Raw genomic sequence first — 18978 nt, forward strand, 5'->3', positions numbered from 1 at the left:
ATCTACCACTGTATATTGCACTAACGCCGCATAAAAAAGTGTAATTTTCAGTAGTAACTTTAAAAGATCGATCCCCTTTCGAGTAGGAAAGCGTACATATATAACAAACAATTGTCAGGCGATAAAGAAAAGAAATGTCGATTTCAATAATTTTCAATAATGAGTCTTAAAAACATTTTTTCATTATCGAGGTGATTTTTCTTGCAGGCCGATTTCAACAATTTATTGTTTCTATTTACGTTCTGAATTGACCACTGTTTTCGTTACCTTACATACATAAAAGTGATACTGTACCGAATTGATATAATTTTATTTGACAATTTTGAATAATCTTTATGTCATGTGCTAACATGTTTATTTTACCAAAAGTCTAATTTGAAGCTTTAGTAAGTATTCAAACCCCCTTTAATTATTAGTTTATTCATATTTGTCGTGTCTGTTTTAATATTTTGTATTTAAATGAATTATATCCCCGTATGTTGTAATAGGTGATTAGAAAAAGAGCTGGCCCCATGCAAACTTCCATTTGCTCATACAATTTGAAGAGCTTCAACATAAAATTTTTGATTGGTAAGAGTACATAGAAAAGGAAAAAACAATCTTGAGAGCTTTTACTACAATTGATGAAATGTAGTTTGGTTTAATTCAAATGATTAAATGGTTTACAAGTTGGTTTTTTTCACTGAGATATTTATGGTTAATGCTGATCACTTTATTATTAGCAGAATAGTCTGTCTTTAAATTTAAATTATCAAAATATTTCATTTGTACATGTTGGATTAGTTCAGAGTCGCAATATTATTACGTGAGGTTTATAAAAAAAGTCAGTCAGTTTTAAATAATACGTGATTTTTAAGATCTTCGTATACCATATTTTGGTGTGAGGGCAAATGCAATTAGGCTCGCATTTAGGCTAAATTTCCTCTCGAATTATCGCATACGAAATCTTTGCGACTTTTATGGATGGTTATGGTATGAAAGAGCAAGCCACTTTTACGTCCGAATTTTTTTTCGCATTTCGCGCATGAGTAGTCTTTGCGACCTTCGTGGATTGTCTTTTGGTGTCTCAACAAATCTGATTTACTTCTAAAATTTTTTTCGCAATTGTTGCAAGCAAAATCTTTGCGACCTTCGTGTACTACCATTTGGTGTCTGAGCAAATTCGATTTTCGTCCAAAATTTTTTTCGCACTTGCCACATGCGAAATCTTTGCGACCTTCATGTACTATTTTTTGGTGTTTGAATAAATCTGATTTTTGTTCAAACGTCTTCTTGCACATATTGCATGTGTAATCTACGCAAATTTCGTGTATGGTCTGTTGGTGAAAATCGAAACTAGATTTGTGTCTAAATTTCTTCTCGTATTTTTCACGTGTGTAATCTTTTCGACTTTCATGTATTATCATTAGGTGTTTTCTCAAATTGCTTTTATCCGCAAATTTCTTCTTACATTTGTTGCAAGCAAAGTCTTTGCGACCTTCGTGTACTATCCTTTGGTGTTGGAGCAAGTTCTGTTTTTGTGCAAATTTTCTCTCGCACTTGTCACATGCGAAATCTTTACGACCTTCATGAACTGTCTTTTGGTGCAAAATCAAATACTGTTTATAGTCAAATTTCTTTTCGCATATATCGCACATGTGATCTTTTCCACCTTCATGTATTGTTTTTTGGTGTCTTCTTAAATTGCTTTTATCCCCAAATTTCTTTTGGCATTGGTTACATGCGTAATCTTTGCGACCTTCATGGATTGCTCTTTGGTGGGAGAGTAAACTTGGTTTTTGTGTAAATTTCTTTTCACACTTGTCACATGCGTAATCTCTACGACCTTCATGGACTGTTTTTTGGTGTATAAGTAAAGTCTGCTTTGGCCCAAATTTCTTCTCACACTCATCACATGCATAATCTTTGCGACCTTCATGGACTGTATTTTGGTGCTTGATCGAATCCGATTTTATTCCAAAATTCATCTCACGCTCTTTGCAGTTTAAGTCTTTGCGATAGTCATGTGCCATCTTTATGTGCAAGAGCAAATTATGTTTATTTCCAAATCTTTTCGCGCACTTTTCACATAAATAGTCTTTGAAAACTTCGTGGAATATTTTTTTGTGCTTGAGTAAAGTTGATTTATTTTCAAATTTTCTCTCACACTTGTTGCATGTTAAATCATCGCGATTTTTATGTACTAACTTTTGGTGCGTTAACAAACTCGATTTTTTCACAAATTTTTTCTCGCACTGATCGCATGAAAAATCGTTGTGGCCTTTGTGTACTGATATTTGGTGTCTACTCAAATGACTTCGGAACTCAAATTTATTTTCGCACTTTTCGCATGCGTAATTTTCCTTTTTATTGTGAATTGTGTCTCTGTGAGTTACCATACTTGATTCTAGTATAAATGCTTCCTGACAAATATCACAAATGTATTTTTTGTTGTCTGAAACAATAATGTCGCATTCATTTAAATTTTCTCGTGCAACAATTTCTTCTGATTTCTTCTCACTTTTATCCATTTTAGCACTTAAAATGAACGTTACTTCCTTCTACTGAGTACCACAAAAATCGAATAAGCAAAATTTATCTTTTGTTATTATGACCAAATATTCAAATTTATTTACAATAAACACGATCAATGTTTGCGGGACTATTTCAAAATTGTTTGTGATTATATTATTTACAATGAAGAACAGATATTATCTCTTCATACATTTTGCTTACAATATTCAAACCTGTTTATAATATGAACTTAGCAATGATTTCTTAGGAGAATATTTTGGCTATCTAAAATTAAATATTTTAAAAAAACTCTCTTTGAAATCGAGTAATATTATAAAAACTTTGTTAATTTATTCCAAAATTTAACGTCCCCATATGCCATCTCTTGTTCATGGCGTTCAACTAAGAGAATTACAGTCTAATAATATAATGCAATGCTCATTTTCGAAGACGTTTAGAACTTCATTCGTTTGTGCATAAACATGTTATGATGTGAAATGGAAATTGGACCTTTTTATAACTACTAACATGGATAAAAAATCACAGGAAGCCTCATGTTCATGTATCTGTAGGTGACCCCAAAAAATGTTTGGAAAAGATTTGTCCCCTGTAGCTGAAGTGGTCTTCCTCGTGAGTGTAAAAATTTCAAAAGCAAGGTTCAATTCGGAGTTGGTACGGTCGTTGCGCACCAAGTGGTCAGTTGCGCCAGTCGCAGTCACAGCCAATTCAAGTTTTAGGTGAAAGTAGGCGTTGCAAAGCATCTGTAATTTCATGTACCTCGTGTCATTCGGTAATAATTAGAAAGTGAAAGTCCGCAGCGGAGTAAAAGTAAATTGTACGAATTACGACTCCGCAACTTGAATAGCTGTACACGAAGATCGGCATCGACCGAAAAAATACGTAGGGCACTCGTGACTAAAATAAAAAAAAAAACATTTTGTGATATTGTGTACCGTGTGTGTGAGTGCGCAAAATGTTTCGTTCGGCCTGTGACCAGCTTGTACAAGTGGATCATCCTAAGGATTGGAGTATCGAAAACGAGAGACTCGAATTTCTTCGTCGACTCGAGCCTTCGATCAGCAATTGGGAGGGCCAACCTCCAAATCTACTGGACGTATTTCGAGCCGAACAAATCGAGCATCTTCTATCGGATTGTGTAAGAAACATCTAAATGTAACGATATGAATCTATATTTAACTCCTGACGGGGTCCACTCATTTAAGGGAGAGCGCTCAACGCTGCGTAGCCACCAAGCGGCTATCGTGAAAAGTAAGAATTCGAAGATACATTCGAAAAATACGCGTAATTTTAACAAGCGGCCTTTATTCTTATAAATGTAATTTTTTTGAAATTCTTATAAACACTTTTATTTGATACAAAAAAATGTATTAGACATACAGTGTAAAATTAATAATTATACAGTACTAATACTGTTCAGATATGTTTACGGTCTATCAGGGTCTACTGCAAATAGTCGAATAAAAATTAACTCAGCACAATGTTATTTCTACGGAATTCTTAAACATCAATAATACTTAATCATTGTTAAATATCTTGAGATATTCGACAAATGTCCAACACAAGTACAAAAATACACAAAATGCATCCTAACACAGTTCGCGATCGAGATAAAAAGTAAGATCGTTCAAAAGAGCTTTTGTCCAGCTGGCACGAGCGGCGTCCTCGCGTCGAGCTCCTCGTTCGACCGCACGTCCCTCGGGCTCGGCCCGACGAGCTCGAACAGTCGCGAGCCGCGTTTGGGACTGCTGGGCGCCGATCGACAGCTACCATCGGACGGTCTCTTTCCCATCGCAGTGGCTGCGCAGCTGCTGCTGGGCGACGTCTCGACGTCCGGCACGGTTCGATCTCGGAGCAGAGGTTCGCTGACGGCGGCGGCCTCGCTCGTGTCCAGTAACTGCACGCGGACGAATCGCGTCGACGTGTCTCGATGACACGGCGAGACGACGGTTTCGCCAATGTGCTCGACGCAGGGGCAAGAGCTGCTGGAAAAAAATGAGATGCTCAATCGTTTCTCAGGTATTATACGGTAGATAAGTGAAATTTAACGTACCTCGTCTTTTCCATGCAGAACGAGCCGTTCGAAATCGCAGCAGGAGCGTCAAGTTCATTGGCGATCATGGCCGCGTTGATGCCGTCGTTGTCCTTGTCGCTGCTCGCGGCACAGCAATCGCCGCTGCTCCTCGAGCCTTTGGCCGAGCGATCCAGACGATCCGAGCTGGCGAATCTCAGCCGCTTTCCGACCGGCGAGACGGTGAAGGACCGCGCGAACGACTGCGTGGTCTTGCTCTTCAGCGAGCTTCGCGGCACCAACGACAGCCTCTGTTGCTGCTGCTGCTCGCCCAAGAAGCTGTTGCTCGGCCTCGAGCCCCTGTTGTCCGGCCGACGCGCCAATCGCTCCCTGTGTCTCTGCTCGCGTCTGGCCGGATCCTCGCCTAGCAGCCAGTAGGTCAGTCGCTCGCCCTTGCCCTTCATGTGGACGAGGCCGCGCTCGGCCAGGCCAAACCCCCCGAGCTGGTCGAGCAGCAGCTTCGTCTCGAGGCTGCAGTGGACGCGCAGCGCCTGGCCCGTCGACTCCATGCGCGAGGCCGTGTTCACCGTGTCGCCGAACAGACAGTAGCGCGGCATCTTGCGGCCCACCACGCCCGCGCACACCGGTCCTGTTCGATAAAAATGATCACTTACCAATTTCGGCCGAGCCCTCGAATAATAATTATAAATTAATGAAATTTTAATTCGAATTCGTACCCGAGTGCAGTCCTATTCTCAGCTGCAGCTTGTCCAGAGGCCTGTGCCGTATGGAGAATCGCTCGATCGCGTGCAGCAGGTGCAACGACATGCTCGCTATCTCGCCGGCGTGTTGGATGCCGTTGCGGATCGGCAAGCCACTTACCTATTAATATTAAAATAGCGAAAAAAGAGTGACTTAATAAAATATATAATGATATACTCACCACCATGTAAGCATCGCCGATAGTCTCGACTTTATAAACGTCGTAATTTTCAATGGTCGAATCGAAGCAGGTGTAGAGATCGTTGAGAAAATCGACGACCTGTAACAAGAACATGTATACATATTTTTATCGATCGATTAAAAGTTGCTCAGCCAAGTATTATATATACCTGCAGAGGTGTGCTCTCGGCGGACATGGACGTGAAACCGACGATGTCGCTGAAGTAAATCGTCACGCAGTCGAAGTGCTCGGCCTCGACCTTGTGGCCGCGCTTGAGCTGCTCCGCCACGTAACGCGGCAGCATCTCGTACAGCAGCGCATCTGCCCGCAAATCCCAACCGATTATGTCACATTAAAATATCCACGCTATATATGTCTTCTCGAATTATTTACGCGCTTGAGAATTTTGTTTTACCGGTTTTTTTCTTCTCCTCGGACAATTGATCGGTACGCTCGTCGACCAGAGCCTCGAGATTGTTCGCGTACTTCTCCATCATGGCCATCATGTTGTCGAAAATATTGGCTTTCCTAGGGGGACAAAAGGTAAGAAATCAACGATTTAAAAGGAAGACGTGGCTGAACAATTTCTTCAATCAATCCTATTATAAGCTACTATATAAGCGAAATTTAATTTGATCGCTATTGAGGGTTTCGCGATGCGACATCTGTTATCGATGCATCTAACTTTAACGGCTAACTGCACGCTCTAACCTACTGGCGCTTTGATTTTACTTATAAACCGACAGTTAAAACACAAAACTCACAAGTCACCTTAAATTTTACGATTACAAATGTGCAATTCGCATGTGCATTAAAGAATAGCATGAAAAATGAAGCAATTAGTCGAAAGTGGAGAAAAGTTGAATAAAATTCGAGAAAAGAAATTCAACCAAGGAAAAAGACTCTGAAGTTTCATTTATAGCTCATTTAACTATATAATAAATCGAGTGCTGTTTTTTAAATTTATTCGAAAGCAAAACAATATTGATTGTCAGTCAACGGCTTTAAAAATTTCACATCTCGTTTTGTGTTTACACGTTTACATCGTGCATAAATTCGCGTATGGTAGACACAAATTTGCATAACTGTCTTCATGGATCATAGAAAAAGAAAAAAAATCGTGTAGACTCACATCCCTTTGCGCAGTGGCCGCAATTTGTTTCTAATCACTTTGAAATCCGGCCGTGCCTCCGGATTTTCGTCCCAACACTCGATGAGACAGTCCCTCACGAAATCGAAGGAATTTTCCAATTGATCCAAGGGTGGACTTTGTGAAAATAACGAAAATTTTATAACGTCAGAGTCACCACCGAGTTACACATTTACATAATGACGTATCATCTCACCGGAAGGGGACGCCACTCGGTTCCACGTTCGCGACCTTCTTCAGGATCTCCGCGGCCGAGAGCTTCGTGAGGCCGTACGGGCCGTGACGACGCTGCAGCTCGTACAGGACAATGGCGAAGGAGTAGACGTCGCCTCGCTGGAAATCCCGAGCGCTCGGCTCGGCGCTTCTCGAGCGCAGCAGTTCCGGCGCTCGGTACAACAGTCCTGCGGGGAAAAACCCAAAGTAATACTTGTGCCGGTCGAAAACGAAGGATTAAAGGGGAAAAAAAAAGGTGAAAATTAGTATGGGTATTTACCGCGACACTTTTTGGCGATGTCGGCGGCGTCGAGCTCGGCGTCGCGCTTGAACTCGTGCAGGCCGAAGTCGGCCAGCTTGACGACCCAGCGCGAGTCCACGAGGCAGTTGGACGTGCTGAGAGATCCGTGAAATTTCACCACCGACTCGTGCAGATAAATCATGCCCTGCGGGATACACGATATTGCGATCGTATTATAAAGGAATAAAAAAAAAGAGAAACGTACGCGTCGAAATTCGTGTATTATTAATATAATACAATATAAATTCGCGATTTGTCGTCGACAATTTCATGCCTTTTGTTATTCATGTAAATAACGTTTTGTTTCATTTTTATTTTTATTCATTTTTTATTTCCCCGGAGCACAAAAGCGTTTTAATTTACCAGAGCTATGCGGAATTTGATTAAACGATACGTAGGTTTTCGAAAAAAAAAAGTGAAATATTCGCGCAATCAAGGTACAAATTGTATTGTACGCGCGCGGGGGCTCGACAGAAATGGCCGAGAGAGATTCGCGCTTTGTTATGTGGATTGATTTATTCATGTCCCCCTCGCGCGCGCGCGGGATTTTTGATTGAAAATTTTCCACGCTTCGTGTATACGTGTATTATATAATATTTAAAAAACGAGACGATAAATACCCACCCGAACTATGTCACCCACCAACGACGCCATAAACATGTTGTCGAGCTTTATGTCCTCGTTCTCCAATATGTCCTTTGGGCAGAAAATGCGTCGATTAATAAACGCGAGTCATTAGCTACGTTCCACAATGATACATGAAATATTTAGGAGATGCAGTTTTTCAATTTACTTTCAGACTGCCTCGGGCGCAGTACTCGACGACGATGCAGATGTTGGGCGGCTCCGTACAAGCCCCGATGAACGAGTTCAAATTGTCGTGTCTCAGATCTCGCATCTGCAAGACATAAATAATTATTCGAATCGTATGAGCGTCGCGCGTCGGGCGAACGACACTCGCGGGGGGCACACTCACGATTTTGAGCTCCTTCTTCATTTGGCGGGTCATCTCGATTGACTTTTTGCGCACCTTTTTCACGGCGAACAGTCGGCCCTTGTAGACGCCCACGGGCGCGTAGATCATCGAGTAGCGAAAATCGACGTCGGGATTCGAGCTCAGCGACGCCTGGCTCGTGCGCACGTACGGCTGCTGCTGCTGCTGATTCGGACTCTATGGAAATCATCATCGTCAACGCAAACGACATCGAGAGCCGCACGATACGATCGTTAATTATATCGCGGGAGGGGATTGGGTGAAAAAGATAAAAAAGAGCCTCTGAATCGGTATAAAAAAAATTGAGTCTTTAATACATATAATCGACGATTAACAATATCTTGGTAAGGTTAATTGTTGTTGTCTGGCGACGTTTATCATTACTTAATGATTAAATGTTTACGATAATCGATGTAATACTGCAAGATATAGTGTTCGATATAACATCATTCGCGATAACAAATGTTTGTGTGTGTGTGTGTACGTCGGATGGCGCGCATCGGTTGCATTATTTGCGTTATAGGATGCAAACAGTGCACAAGAAAACAAAACGAGCTAACAGAATGTAAGCTCTCCTCTTATTGCGGCACGAAGTCGCGATCGTCGAAGCAGATCCTCTTGGCGCGCAGTCCCTCGAAGCCCTCGTACTTGCTCTGGCAGACGACGACCAGACACTGGCCCTGCTTGCCGTCCTGCTGCTCGTAGAACTGGGCTCGGACCAGGTGGGCGGTGAGTCCGCACTGGAAGCGCGGCGCCCGGAAGCTGCCCACTATCCTGCCCTCGGCGTCGACCTTGGTGATCTCGTGCGAGCTGCCGCGGCGCACGACGCGCTCGAGCTCGGCCTCGTTGTCCTTGGGCAGATTGTCGAGGTCGCACTTGGTCGCCATGAAGGTGGCCTCGTCGCAGCGCGTCGTCAGCAGCAGGAAGCCACCCTGGGGCAGATTGTGCATCGCCGTGCCGTAGATGTTGTAGTCGAAGGGCAGGACGGTGCGGGCGAGCTGCTTGCCCTGGAGGTCGTGCTGGGCGCAGTGGGTCTTGCGCTCGTGGCTGTGCACGCAGTAGCCGATTCTCTGGTGGGCCGTGGAGCCCACGGTGTAGTCGACGCCGGGCTTGTTGTAGCCGTAGGCCTCCTTGTACGAGGCCAGGATCTTTTTCGTAGCTACGAGGGAAAAAAGGAAGCGCGACATTGTAATTCGATCTACGTGACTAGCTTGTAAAATTTGAGATTATATGCCACTTACCATCGGGAGCGACCACGCTAACTTGAACGTCGGCGTTGAAGTCCGACTGGAGCAGCAGGAATCCTTTGTTGCCGCCCTCGATGGGGAAGAACTTGGACTCGAGGGTGCCCAGATCATTGGGTCCGCGGGCCAGCGAGTAGTAGTCGGAGCGTCTGCCGGCATCGTCGAAGGCCACCGTTGCGAGGGTCAGATCGGGTCCGCTGTACAGCACGTTGAAGCCGCGATTCGTCACGGCGTAGCGTCTCTCGTGGCCGCCGAACGCGTTGACGAAGTTCGGGGTCTCGCGCTGCCTGCAGCTCGGCATGTCGACGATCAGGCCGCGCAGGACGTACTGATTGGTGCGGCCTTGGCCGGCGGTGGCGAGCCAGCCCACCAGGGCACGCTGACGAGCCAACCAGACCACCTGGAGACTCTCGATGAGGATGTGCTCGAGCTTGTCGGGGCTGCCGCCGAGTTTCATGCGGCACATCTGACCCTGGCTCTGGTCGTCGGGTAGCAGAGTCTCGGCGACGAGTTCGCAGTCGGCCGATAGAGCTTGTTCATTTTCCAATGAGCACGAGGCGTAGACGATGGTCGAGTTCTGGGCGGGCGAGTCGCTCGACGCCGTGAACGTCTTGCCCGGGAACTTGTGATTCACGCTGGTCTCGGAGACGGCAGCTTGAACCCACGAACTGCAGAAGCAGCTCAAGCCCAGCACAACAATCAAACTCGTGGTAAACTTCATTTTGCCAGGTGCGCACTCGTCGATCGACGATCGCGAACTAAACTGCCTGATCCGCCAGCGCAGACTACTTAAATAGTCCCATCGCACCACCGCGTGTCGCTCGTCGAGTTTATTTTTTGTTGTACTTCTCCTCCTCGTGTCTCTTCTGTCTTCTGCTGCTTCTCTCTCTCTCTCTCTTTTTCTTTCTTTCATTTTTTTTTTGCCGTTTTGATTTAGGATGAAGCACTGCTGGCTTCTGTCACGATGGCATCGTTGCGCAATGACGCGCGCGCGCGACGCGTTTTTATTTTTTCTGCCTTGGCTTTTTACAACCAGTTTTATTTAAATTATAATTCATTTTTATTTCTCGACGATCGTATTTAACAGCTTTGTAAATATTAGCCGACACGTATTAACTTTTTTTCTCTTCAAGGAATGCGTATTGCACACAATTGTAAAGGTAAAGCTACGGTGTATAATAACGAGAGCGATGCCGCTCGGTGCTGAATTGTTTGCACGCCAGTACGTTGCAATAAAACGAAAAAAAAAAAATTAAAGAAAAGCAGCAGCGCTAAAAAAAGGTTACACGAAGAGGATACACGCGTGTCCCATGGTTGACGCGGCGCCGAAAAGCAGGAAAAAACGATTGTTCCCGTTTTGGTTTTATTATTGTTTTTCTTTCTCACACGAAACGTCTCAATTAGCGAGTTTTCGCGTAATTGTGCTCCCGAGGTCGAACGAGTGCCCCCCCTCGGATGATGGCCTTTACACAAAAAAAATCTCGACGGATCGATCGACAACGCGCGAAACACGTGCGCCGCGCCAAAAGCCCCGCGGAGCAACAAGAACGATTAACAAAAAAAAAAGGTCATAATGTATCTGCGAAGATCATCCACGTGTATGCTAATGCGTCTCGCGAGGTACCGGCGCAACCCGCGATGACGCATTGAATTCATACAATAAAATACAATAAACGTTTCCCGGTGGGACTGATTTTTGACTGCTCGTGGCCTTCGCGATCGGGCCACGACCAAGAGATGTGCTGCGTTTTTCCCCCGCGAGCGGCCAGGTAAACAATGCGGGCCAGGTGGAATAATCATGTTCGGACTGTACACAGATTGTATATAGTTTATGTTTAACGTGTTTTATTTACAAACTGTATATAATTTGTTTAATTTTTGGCAAATTTATCTTTTTATTTCAAAATAGTTTGTTTGAAATAGTTAATGATTATTTGTTATTGACCAAATTTGAGATAAATTTTAGTTTATTATTCGTTTCTTTCACATTTTGGCCGCAAGAATTAAAAATTTTTTTAAACGTTGTTATTAGCATGATTTTTAATTTTCCCTTTATATAGACAAAGTCCAGAAAAACCCATCAGCCAAAAAAGTAAAGTTAAGACGGGATGCATTTGAAATATTAAAAAATTTTGAAATTTTCAAAAAATTCAATCTAAACGCAACACTATTATTAATAATTAAAAATTTCTAGAAACAGAAGGAAGCTTATTTTTATTACCAAAAAACCATTTTCTAAATATCATAAAAAAATTATAAACAGTTTGTGTATAAAACGTGTTTCATATAAACTATATACAATCTGTATACAATCCGTATACACCATTTTTCCCCCTGGGTAAAACCAACTTCTTCTTTTTACAGCCCAAAAAACGTGAAATAAAATGAGGATCGAAGCTTTCGGGTGTCGTTTTGTACGTGTGACACGCAAATTAATGCCGAAGTCGGAGATTTTTTACGAGATTCATCGTTGAAGCGATATACAACTTTTTGACAATAGGGAAGTGTCGATGAGGCAATAACTCATAAATCTTCAAAAGTAATGTATTATTATAGCCCGTGTCATATGCAAACCAGTTCGATTCATAGCAAGTAAATAAGTTTGTTGTTTTTTTTTATTCCTGTATGCTCGCACTCGAAAAACTTCAATATATTAATATTCATGCATCACTATGAATTAACACGATTTTTTGCCTCAACGGCAAGTAGGTCAAATCGACTCGCTTTTTATTACACATATGCCTCTTTATTGCGGAAAGATTTTTTTCCACGCGACCAATTTATATAGTGTGCTCAGACTCAACTTTCGGGAGCGAAAAATCTATACACAAATATTGACGGCTTTTATGCACATATATAAAAATATTAACCGCTGTTAATGCAGAGATTCTCTTTTTTGCGCGATAATACTAACGTCGTTGCACTTGAGCAATTGCTGCTGCTGATCGTCAGCACCCGCAGTCGCAGCTGTACCGTTGGTCGCGGACTCCGCGTCTTTCGCGTCCTTGATTTCGATGTCCTTGTAATTGACCTTCCAGAGCAGAGAATCCAGCTCCTGCTCGTATCTCCAGTTCCGATAGGCGACGAGGGCGACGGCGCCGGCGACGAGCAGCAGACCTCCGGCCACGCCGCCGATTATTTCCCCGGTGTGAGCTGAGCATTGGGAAAAATCGAGGGAAAACGTGAGATTTCGTACATTATGCACGGCCGGTCGAGCGCGTGAATTATCGGCCTCGAGTATATAATGACAGAATCAACATTTTTTTTTTTATTTCAATATTGGCGTAGATGTGTACATATAGAATACACAATAAAAATGTCAAAGCGCGCGCTACGCCGTGATGGACGATTAAAGCTTGTTTAACGAGTAAACAGAATCCGCGTTTACTCTAGTGAAACAGACGAAAAAAAAGAGTGCGAGAGAGAGAGAGAGGAAAAGGAATAAAAAGAGAATATAAACGAAATGTCACTCGATCCCGAACAATATATCGTTATTTTATCAGCGCATAAAGTTAAAAGGTGCGATGATGCCCATCCCGTTTTTAGTATTATCTACCATTTATAATAGCACCGAGGGGCCGACAAAATAAACCAAGTGTGCAAAGTCTGCGCGAACGAAGATAGAGACTTTCCCTGGTTTATGCGCTATAGGGTGTTTTTACACTCTCTTCCTCTCTCTCTTCTCCCTGCAGTACTCGCGTGGGTGTATTACGCTAATGGACCAATGAATATTTGATAAAATAATGAATTTAGCGCGCGAAGTAACTCGAGTTTTAAGAAATATTTTTTTCGCAACGGACACAAAAAGCTGCAAAAATGTTTGCCCCGATACATGCCATTGTCTCACTCTCGCCCGTATGATATATAAGAGTTACCATGTAGTTTCTTTGGGACGTGATTAATGGGCTCTTTGCGCTAAAAGTTTCGAAATCGTCATCGCAGTTTGTCTCATTAGGCAGCCATGCGAGCGCAGCAGTGATACGTCGGAGAATTGCACAATTAGTTGATACGAAAGAAGAAGAAGAAAAAATGTCACTCGGTCCCTGCGTGATCCCGCGCGCGACCATCGCGATTAGTATTTATTTGCGCAAATGGTCGATACGTTAAAAATTATTTATGTAAATTGCGAAATTGTTTTGTCAACGCGGCATAATGATGCGTAAAACGATAATTGTCGCGCGTCTTCCGTTGTCTTTACGGGACACGTGATCGAGATTTGCCAATATTTATATCAATGCAAATACTTTATTAAAATCTACAAAGAAAGGTTAATACTCACAGTAGCATTTCTCGCCGTGGTAGCCGCAGTAGGGCTCGGCCACGGGCGGTCTACCGTCCACCCAAGGGATGCTGCGTATCACTCGCAGTAGCTGCACATGGCCATTTAATAAGGCTTAAATCGATAAAGAGGAATTTAAAAAAGTTGGAAAATTCGTGAAAAAATCGCACCGGTAAATTGGTATTATTCTCCTTGCCGACGAAGTTGGCGATCGGATAGAGGCCGTAACCTTTGCTGCTCTGATAGTCGAGCCCTATGAGCGTGTAATTCCCCTCCGGGTCGCCGTTCTCGTCCATGTACACCATATAGCTACGTCATGAAAATAGAGAAAGAAAGAAAGAAAGAAAAGTAGTCGAAATTGAATTTGCGTTCAATAACCTCGAGCGAGATTTTCCTCGGCGAAATAATAATATTAACGCGATACCGTCATATATATCGTATTATTTCACGCGCCGTGGCGCGCGCACCGAGTATAATGTGAAAAAAATGTGTGTGTGTGGAATATACCTTACCCCATGGCGCTGCGATAGTGTAGCCCATAAAGCGAGGAAATGATCTTCTTACCGTCTCGTGGATCGCGGCCCTCGTCCAGCGCCCGCACGAGACTCTCCGCGTAAATGTGCACGGCGTCGTAGAGATAGGCGGTTTCCGGCACGGCCTGCAATGTGCACATAGGAGGGCGACGCAATAGCAAGCATAAGTAAGGCGGTACAATTATTTTTCGCTTGTAATTAAAAAATTCCGCGTATACACCGTTGAAAATATTTTACGTTAAAATGTAAAGGTGCAGAGGAAGTTTTTTTTTCCTCGACAAAGATGAATTCTAATTCATGTTGAAGTACAAGGGAAATCAATGCGATTTGATTTTATGATTTTTTCATCAAGCATTTAACATTAAATTTAATGTGATATCTTTTTTACTAATTTTACATCTTATAGAATCTTATAGACCTATAGATTCAGGTCATACTTAAAATTTGAACAAGATGTTTTCACTTATACAATTATTTTTACGTTGCTACTTGCAGATTTACAGCTGAAGGTACTCGCCATCTAGTGGTAAAGTCTGGCTTTAATCATGATTGAAATTTTACATATTTTTGATCAATCAACGCAAAACATAAATCAATATTATGGCATTAATTTTTAATCGAAATGTATAAATTTGAGTGCAGAATTAATATTTTTTGTTTGAAAAGAATGTATGTGATTGCATTTCCTACAATTTTTATGCAATTTTATGTAAAAAATACATCTGTAAAGCAAAATCGTATCGGTTGCTTAACAATTAATGTCAGATTTTACATTAAATCTGCATCAAATTCAATGTTTTTCCTCTCTACGTAAAATTTTTCCGTCACCTGAACGTGTCCCTCCTCCTTGAAGCTCTTGAGCGGATTCTTAAAGTTGAACGGCGGCCTCTGTCGATACTCGTCCACCCGATTGGCGAAGCTCAGATAGCCGATGGGCGCCGAGCCGACGACGCTGAAGTACGAGCGCAGTATGCGCAGCGAGCGCGAGTCCGGATACTTTTTCAGCAGGCCGCGCACGTAGACGTCGGGCTCGCGCGCGTTGTACGTCTCCGTGTTGACGCCCACTACCCAGTATTGTCCTGTCGCGATTTTAGAAAATTAACAATGGATTTCGACGGAATATCATTTAATTACGATGACGAAGAGAACGCAACGAACCGCTCTGCAACAGGTCCCTCTTGTCCAAGGCCATCAATAAGCCGATGTGCTCCTCGACGTTGCCCAAAATCACGTATACTGCGGAAGAAAAAGGAAACTAACTGCAAGCCTTTGATCGGTCGAAATTGAATTTTCCACTACACCTATATCGGCGAGGCGATAGTTGGAAGAAACAACAACGGCAGCAGCAACGAAACATTATTTATATCCAGGAGCCATTCGATATACCGCGCGGCGGCGCGTGACAATATAAACCGCATAAATCCTCGCAAACGTGCGCCACCGCCCGAGCCCGAGTATTTATAGAGCGGCACGTGTGCGACGATTACATATAGATGTGCGTTATACTATATAAGCTGCGCTTGCCCGTGATACACGACTAGATATAGCCATATAGCTATACAAGCGACAAATAGGCTTACACCAGCGAATGCCAATAATAGATAGATATTCTCTTCTTTTTTATCGCTCCTGTGTGCGTTTGTAAATACAGCTCGATTTTATTGGCCTTTTTATTTTCTTATTTACTCACTTCTCGTCTCGCGATGAGTCTCGGCGATGATCTTGTCGAAGGGATTGTTGAGGTGCTGCTCGACGACGCGATACGACTCGTCCCAGCAGCTGACGCTGTTCAGCTCGACGCCCGCGTTCTCGAGCGAGGACAGAATCGTGCGGGCCACGGTCGGACCCTCGTACACGTCGAAATTCGACGTGTTCATGAATACGAATGACACCTGTGGACGAGACAAAGAAACGTGAGTTTATGTATGGCGCAACGCGACTTTGTTGTTGTCGTCGTCGTCGTCGTCTATTCACCTTCGTCCAGTTGAATGCCTTTAATACGGCGACGACGGATTTGGATATCTGCGTGTCGGGCGGTCGGGTCCGGGCGAACGTCGGGAACTCGTTCTTATTCGACGTCTCGCGATTCGTACAGTACTGAAAATGCATATTAATGGGAGATGAAAGTGTATACTATCGCATTGGATCCGATATACAGTTGTCATGCACAACACGATTTCGTATCAAAGTAACGCGACACAAGAAAATTAAAAACGATTTTAATCATTCTTAAAAACGCTATGTATCTGTTTGACAAATAACCTTTTGACTTATTGTTCAAATTGTAACGGCTGAGGACTTGACGCTGGCGTGAGATGAGAGCTTGGTAGGGCAAAGACGCGCGAAATTTTGGCGGCTTTCATTGTTCTATGTAAAATTTTCGTTCAGTTGGTATTTATCGCTCAGCAAGCTTATAGCTATTGGTAGAGCCTTTTCGCCCTGGCCCTGCTCTTATATCACGTCAACGATGAAAAAGTCAAGTTACACATTGTCGTGTTTTTTTACACTTATATAGTAATCTGACTACAGTTTAACCACTTAGGGGTGCAACGTACGCCATCTAGGTGAAGCATCGAAACTTATTTCGGCAATTTTTCCACGTTTTTCGACACTTGTTGATTGTTGATGTTCGTCAGGCAATTTTAAAAATTTAAGAGCTACTAGTTGGTGCGGAATCGCTTTGTGAATTTTCCGATGATGAAATTTCGTATTGAATTTCATTTAGACTCGGACATTCATGTTTCTCTCCACAGCCGGGAGCTTATAAAGTGCTAAAATTTGAACACACGTTTGTCTACCGAACAACACAACCAACGACTTGAAACGCGAAAAAATCATTTATACGCTGTTCGAGATGAAAAAAATACACTTCGATAAGCGGTACAGTAGACAGCGGAGTAATTTGAATTTACACTTACTCGAGTGTAAATTTTGTTGCAACAAATAATTTGGCTTAGCGATCATTTTCGGAGTCAGAAAAATAGAAATAATAGCGTTGGCTAAAACGAATTCCAGGGCATTTGCTTTCTTCGCAATTAGAACTATTATTATAGTCTTTGAAACTATGTTTATTTGCATTGATGATCATTTATGCTAAAGCAAAATTGATAATTTTTGTAGCCATTCCCGATACATAGCTTTAAAAGACCCTATCTGATATTTAATAATAAAAACGATGACAAGCGAGACGAAAAAAAAAACAGACGTGTGCGTACGTAAGATATCATGGGCAGATTGAAGGCGGCGGCCATGCGTCCCTCGTGCACGCAGGTCTCCTGGGGCCCGATGTAGGCGCTCACGTTCCTGGTCCAGAGCTCGGCTATCATGAGTATGCTGCGCTCCTCCTCGCCGTACGTCTCGGCCACGTAAAAGTCCAGCCGGTGCCCGCGTCTGGCCAGCTCGCCACCGTTCACCTGCAAAATCCATTTTCGTATATATATGCAATTTCGGGTGTACACGAATGCAAGAGACGTTTTTATTTTATGTATATATGTACCTCGTCGACCGCCAACGTTATGGCACCGGATATCTGCAAGCCCGGCCGCGAGTACTCGAAATCGCCGGGTCGTCTCTTCGAGCCGGTCACGTAGCCGATGGTGAAGGTCTCGGCCTCGACGACGACGACGATCCCGACGCCGCTCAGCAACGCGTGAGCCAGCAGCAGCCTCCAAGTCGTCGTCCAAGCTCCTGCGCTCGCTCGAGTTATCATCACCGTTGCTTGTTTTCATATTAACACATCCTTTACGGGGAATTCCCGTGGAGAAATCTTTTACGAGTGGTCCCGCTTTCTTCGCGATATTCTGAAGCACCAGTTTTAAAAAGATAATTGATTTTTACAACTCGTTTAATTGTTTCATTTCTGCTGAAGGTCGAAATCACAACGTAATTATCAATTGCTTTACACGTGAGTAGGCAGGAAAATTATCACAAGGTTATAGAGATCTGATCTATGTATTCAGTCGAATTCGCCAGTGATTCCACGTTATTAATTTTGCTCCCTCATAGAGGAAGCTCTGTGTTAGGCTCGAAAACGAGATTTTGACCAGACCTCGTCGGACAATTTGGTTTTTGAAATACAAAAATGAAATACGAATTTTTCCTTTAATAACTAAACCCTTTCATTAATATAATTTTTTATGAGGAAGAACTTTGCCATTGGATTAGGAGCAATGAGCGGTGTTTACTCTATTTGTAATTAATATTGGATTAGGAGCAATCAGCGGTGTTTACTCTATTTGTAATTAATACTAAAACTTTGCTTTTTCTCTTTTGGTTTCCGAAAATTCATCTGTACGCCATCTAGTGGTAACTAATGAACTACTGCTCCTCTGAAATGTATAGTTAACTTGAGAGAAACTTTCAATATTTTTCCTTAGTACAAAATAAATTAAACTTTTGTATTTTTTATGAGGTGTTAATTTTAATTCGATCAACTTTCATAAAATAACGGCATAAGTATTTTATTGATAAATTATTCACTCATAAAAATCATTGACTGATTGATTGTAACTTTTGTAAATTTTAAGTAAAATTTAATATAAAAGGTCATTAACGACCGATATACTAAGGTAAAACAAAAGCTGGCAGAATCTCGAGGAATTTTCGCAATCACTTCGTGCGGTACCATACGGGTGTTCGAGTTTATTTCTTTTTCTTCCCTTTCTTCTTCGACACGTGAACGCACTCTCGACTACGCGTACAGGGCCAAGTGCTCAGACATCGGCAGCATCGCTATATCTATATATTTTTTTTATATACAGCAGTGGCATTAGCCGCAATATAAATACTATATCGATCTC

General features: G+C 42.7%; 2 protein-coding genes across 2 annotated transcripts; both read right to left on the minus strand.

The window, feature by feature from the left end:
* Nucleotides 1–4138: 4138 nt before the first annotated feature.
* Nucleotides 4139–17888, minus strand: LOC106650652 (guanylate cyclase 32E-like). Its single transcript, XM_023460749.1, has 23 exons — nucleotides 17676–17888; nucleotides 17395–17592; nucleotides 16154–16276; nucleotides 15870–16071; nucleotides 15338–15415; nucleotides 15008–15258; nucleotides 14159–14304; nucleotides 13817–13955; nucleotides 13647–13737; nucleotides 12333–12520; nucleotides 8106–8300; nucleotides 7923–8027; nucleotides 7754–7825; nucleotides 7109–7274; nucleotides 6812–7016; nucleotides 6598–6732; nucleotides 5881–5993; nucleotides 5635–5786; nucleotides 5466–5564; nucleotides 5260–5404; nucleotides 4911–5171; nucleotides 4565–4826; nucleotides 4139–4493 (listed from the first exon to the last, which is right to left on the minus strand). The coding sequence occupies exons 1-23, from the start codon at nucleotides 17886–17888 to the stop codon at nucleotides 4139–4141; spliced, it is 3894 nt and encodes a 1297-aa protein (XP_023316517.1).
* LOC106650653 lies at nucleotides 8393–10131 on the minus strand. The gene is made up of 2 exons (XM_014368792.2): nucleotides 9365–10131; nucleotides 8393–9282 (listed from the first exon to the last, which is right to left on the minus strand). Exons 1-2 carry the CDS (start codon nucleotides 10086–10088, stop codon nucleotides 8702–8704), a joined length of 1305 nt encoding a protein of 434 aa, XP_014224278.1. The 5' UTR covers nucleotides 10089–10131; the 3' UTR covers nucleotides 8393–8701.
* Nucleotides 17889–18978: the final 1090 nt, after the last annotated feature.

The sequence above is a fragment of the Trichogramma pretiosum genome, unplaced genomic scaffold, assembly GCF_000599845.2.
Source record: "Trichogramma pretiosum strain Unisexual culture from Peru unplaced genomic scaffold, Tpre_2.0 scaffold38, whole genome shotgun sequence".
NCBI lineage: Eukaryota > Metazoa > Arthropoda > Insecta > Hymenoptera > Trichogrammatidae > Trichogramma > Trichogramma pretiosum.

What these genes read in the sequence shown, in the direction of transcription:
- LOC106650653 (XM_014368792.2), bottom strand. Translation starts at nt 10,088, where the DNA reads ATGAAGTTTACCACGAGTTTGATTGTTGTGCTGGGCTTGAGCTGCTTC. An exon ending in TAGCGTGGTCGCTCCCGATG is followed by an intron (nt 9,283 to 9,364) that starts GTAAGTGGCATA and finishes TTTCCCTCGTAG; the next exon opens with CTACGAAAAAGATCCTGGCC.
- LOC106650652 (XM_023460749.1), bottom strand. Translation starts at nt 17,888, where the DNA reads ATGATAACTCGAGCGAGCGCAGGAGCTTGGACGACGACTTGGAGGCTG. An exon ending in CGAGGAGAAGAAAAAAACCG is followed by an intron (nt 5,787 to 5,880) that starts GTAAAACAAAAT and finishes ATTTGCGGGCAG; the next exon opens with ATGCGCTGCTGTACGAGATG. An exon ending in ACGCGAGCAGAGACACAGGG is followed by an intron (nt 4,827 to 4,910) that starts AGCGATTGGCGC and finishes AACAGAGGCTGT; the next exon opens with CGTTGGTGCCGCGAAGCTCG.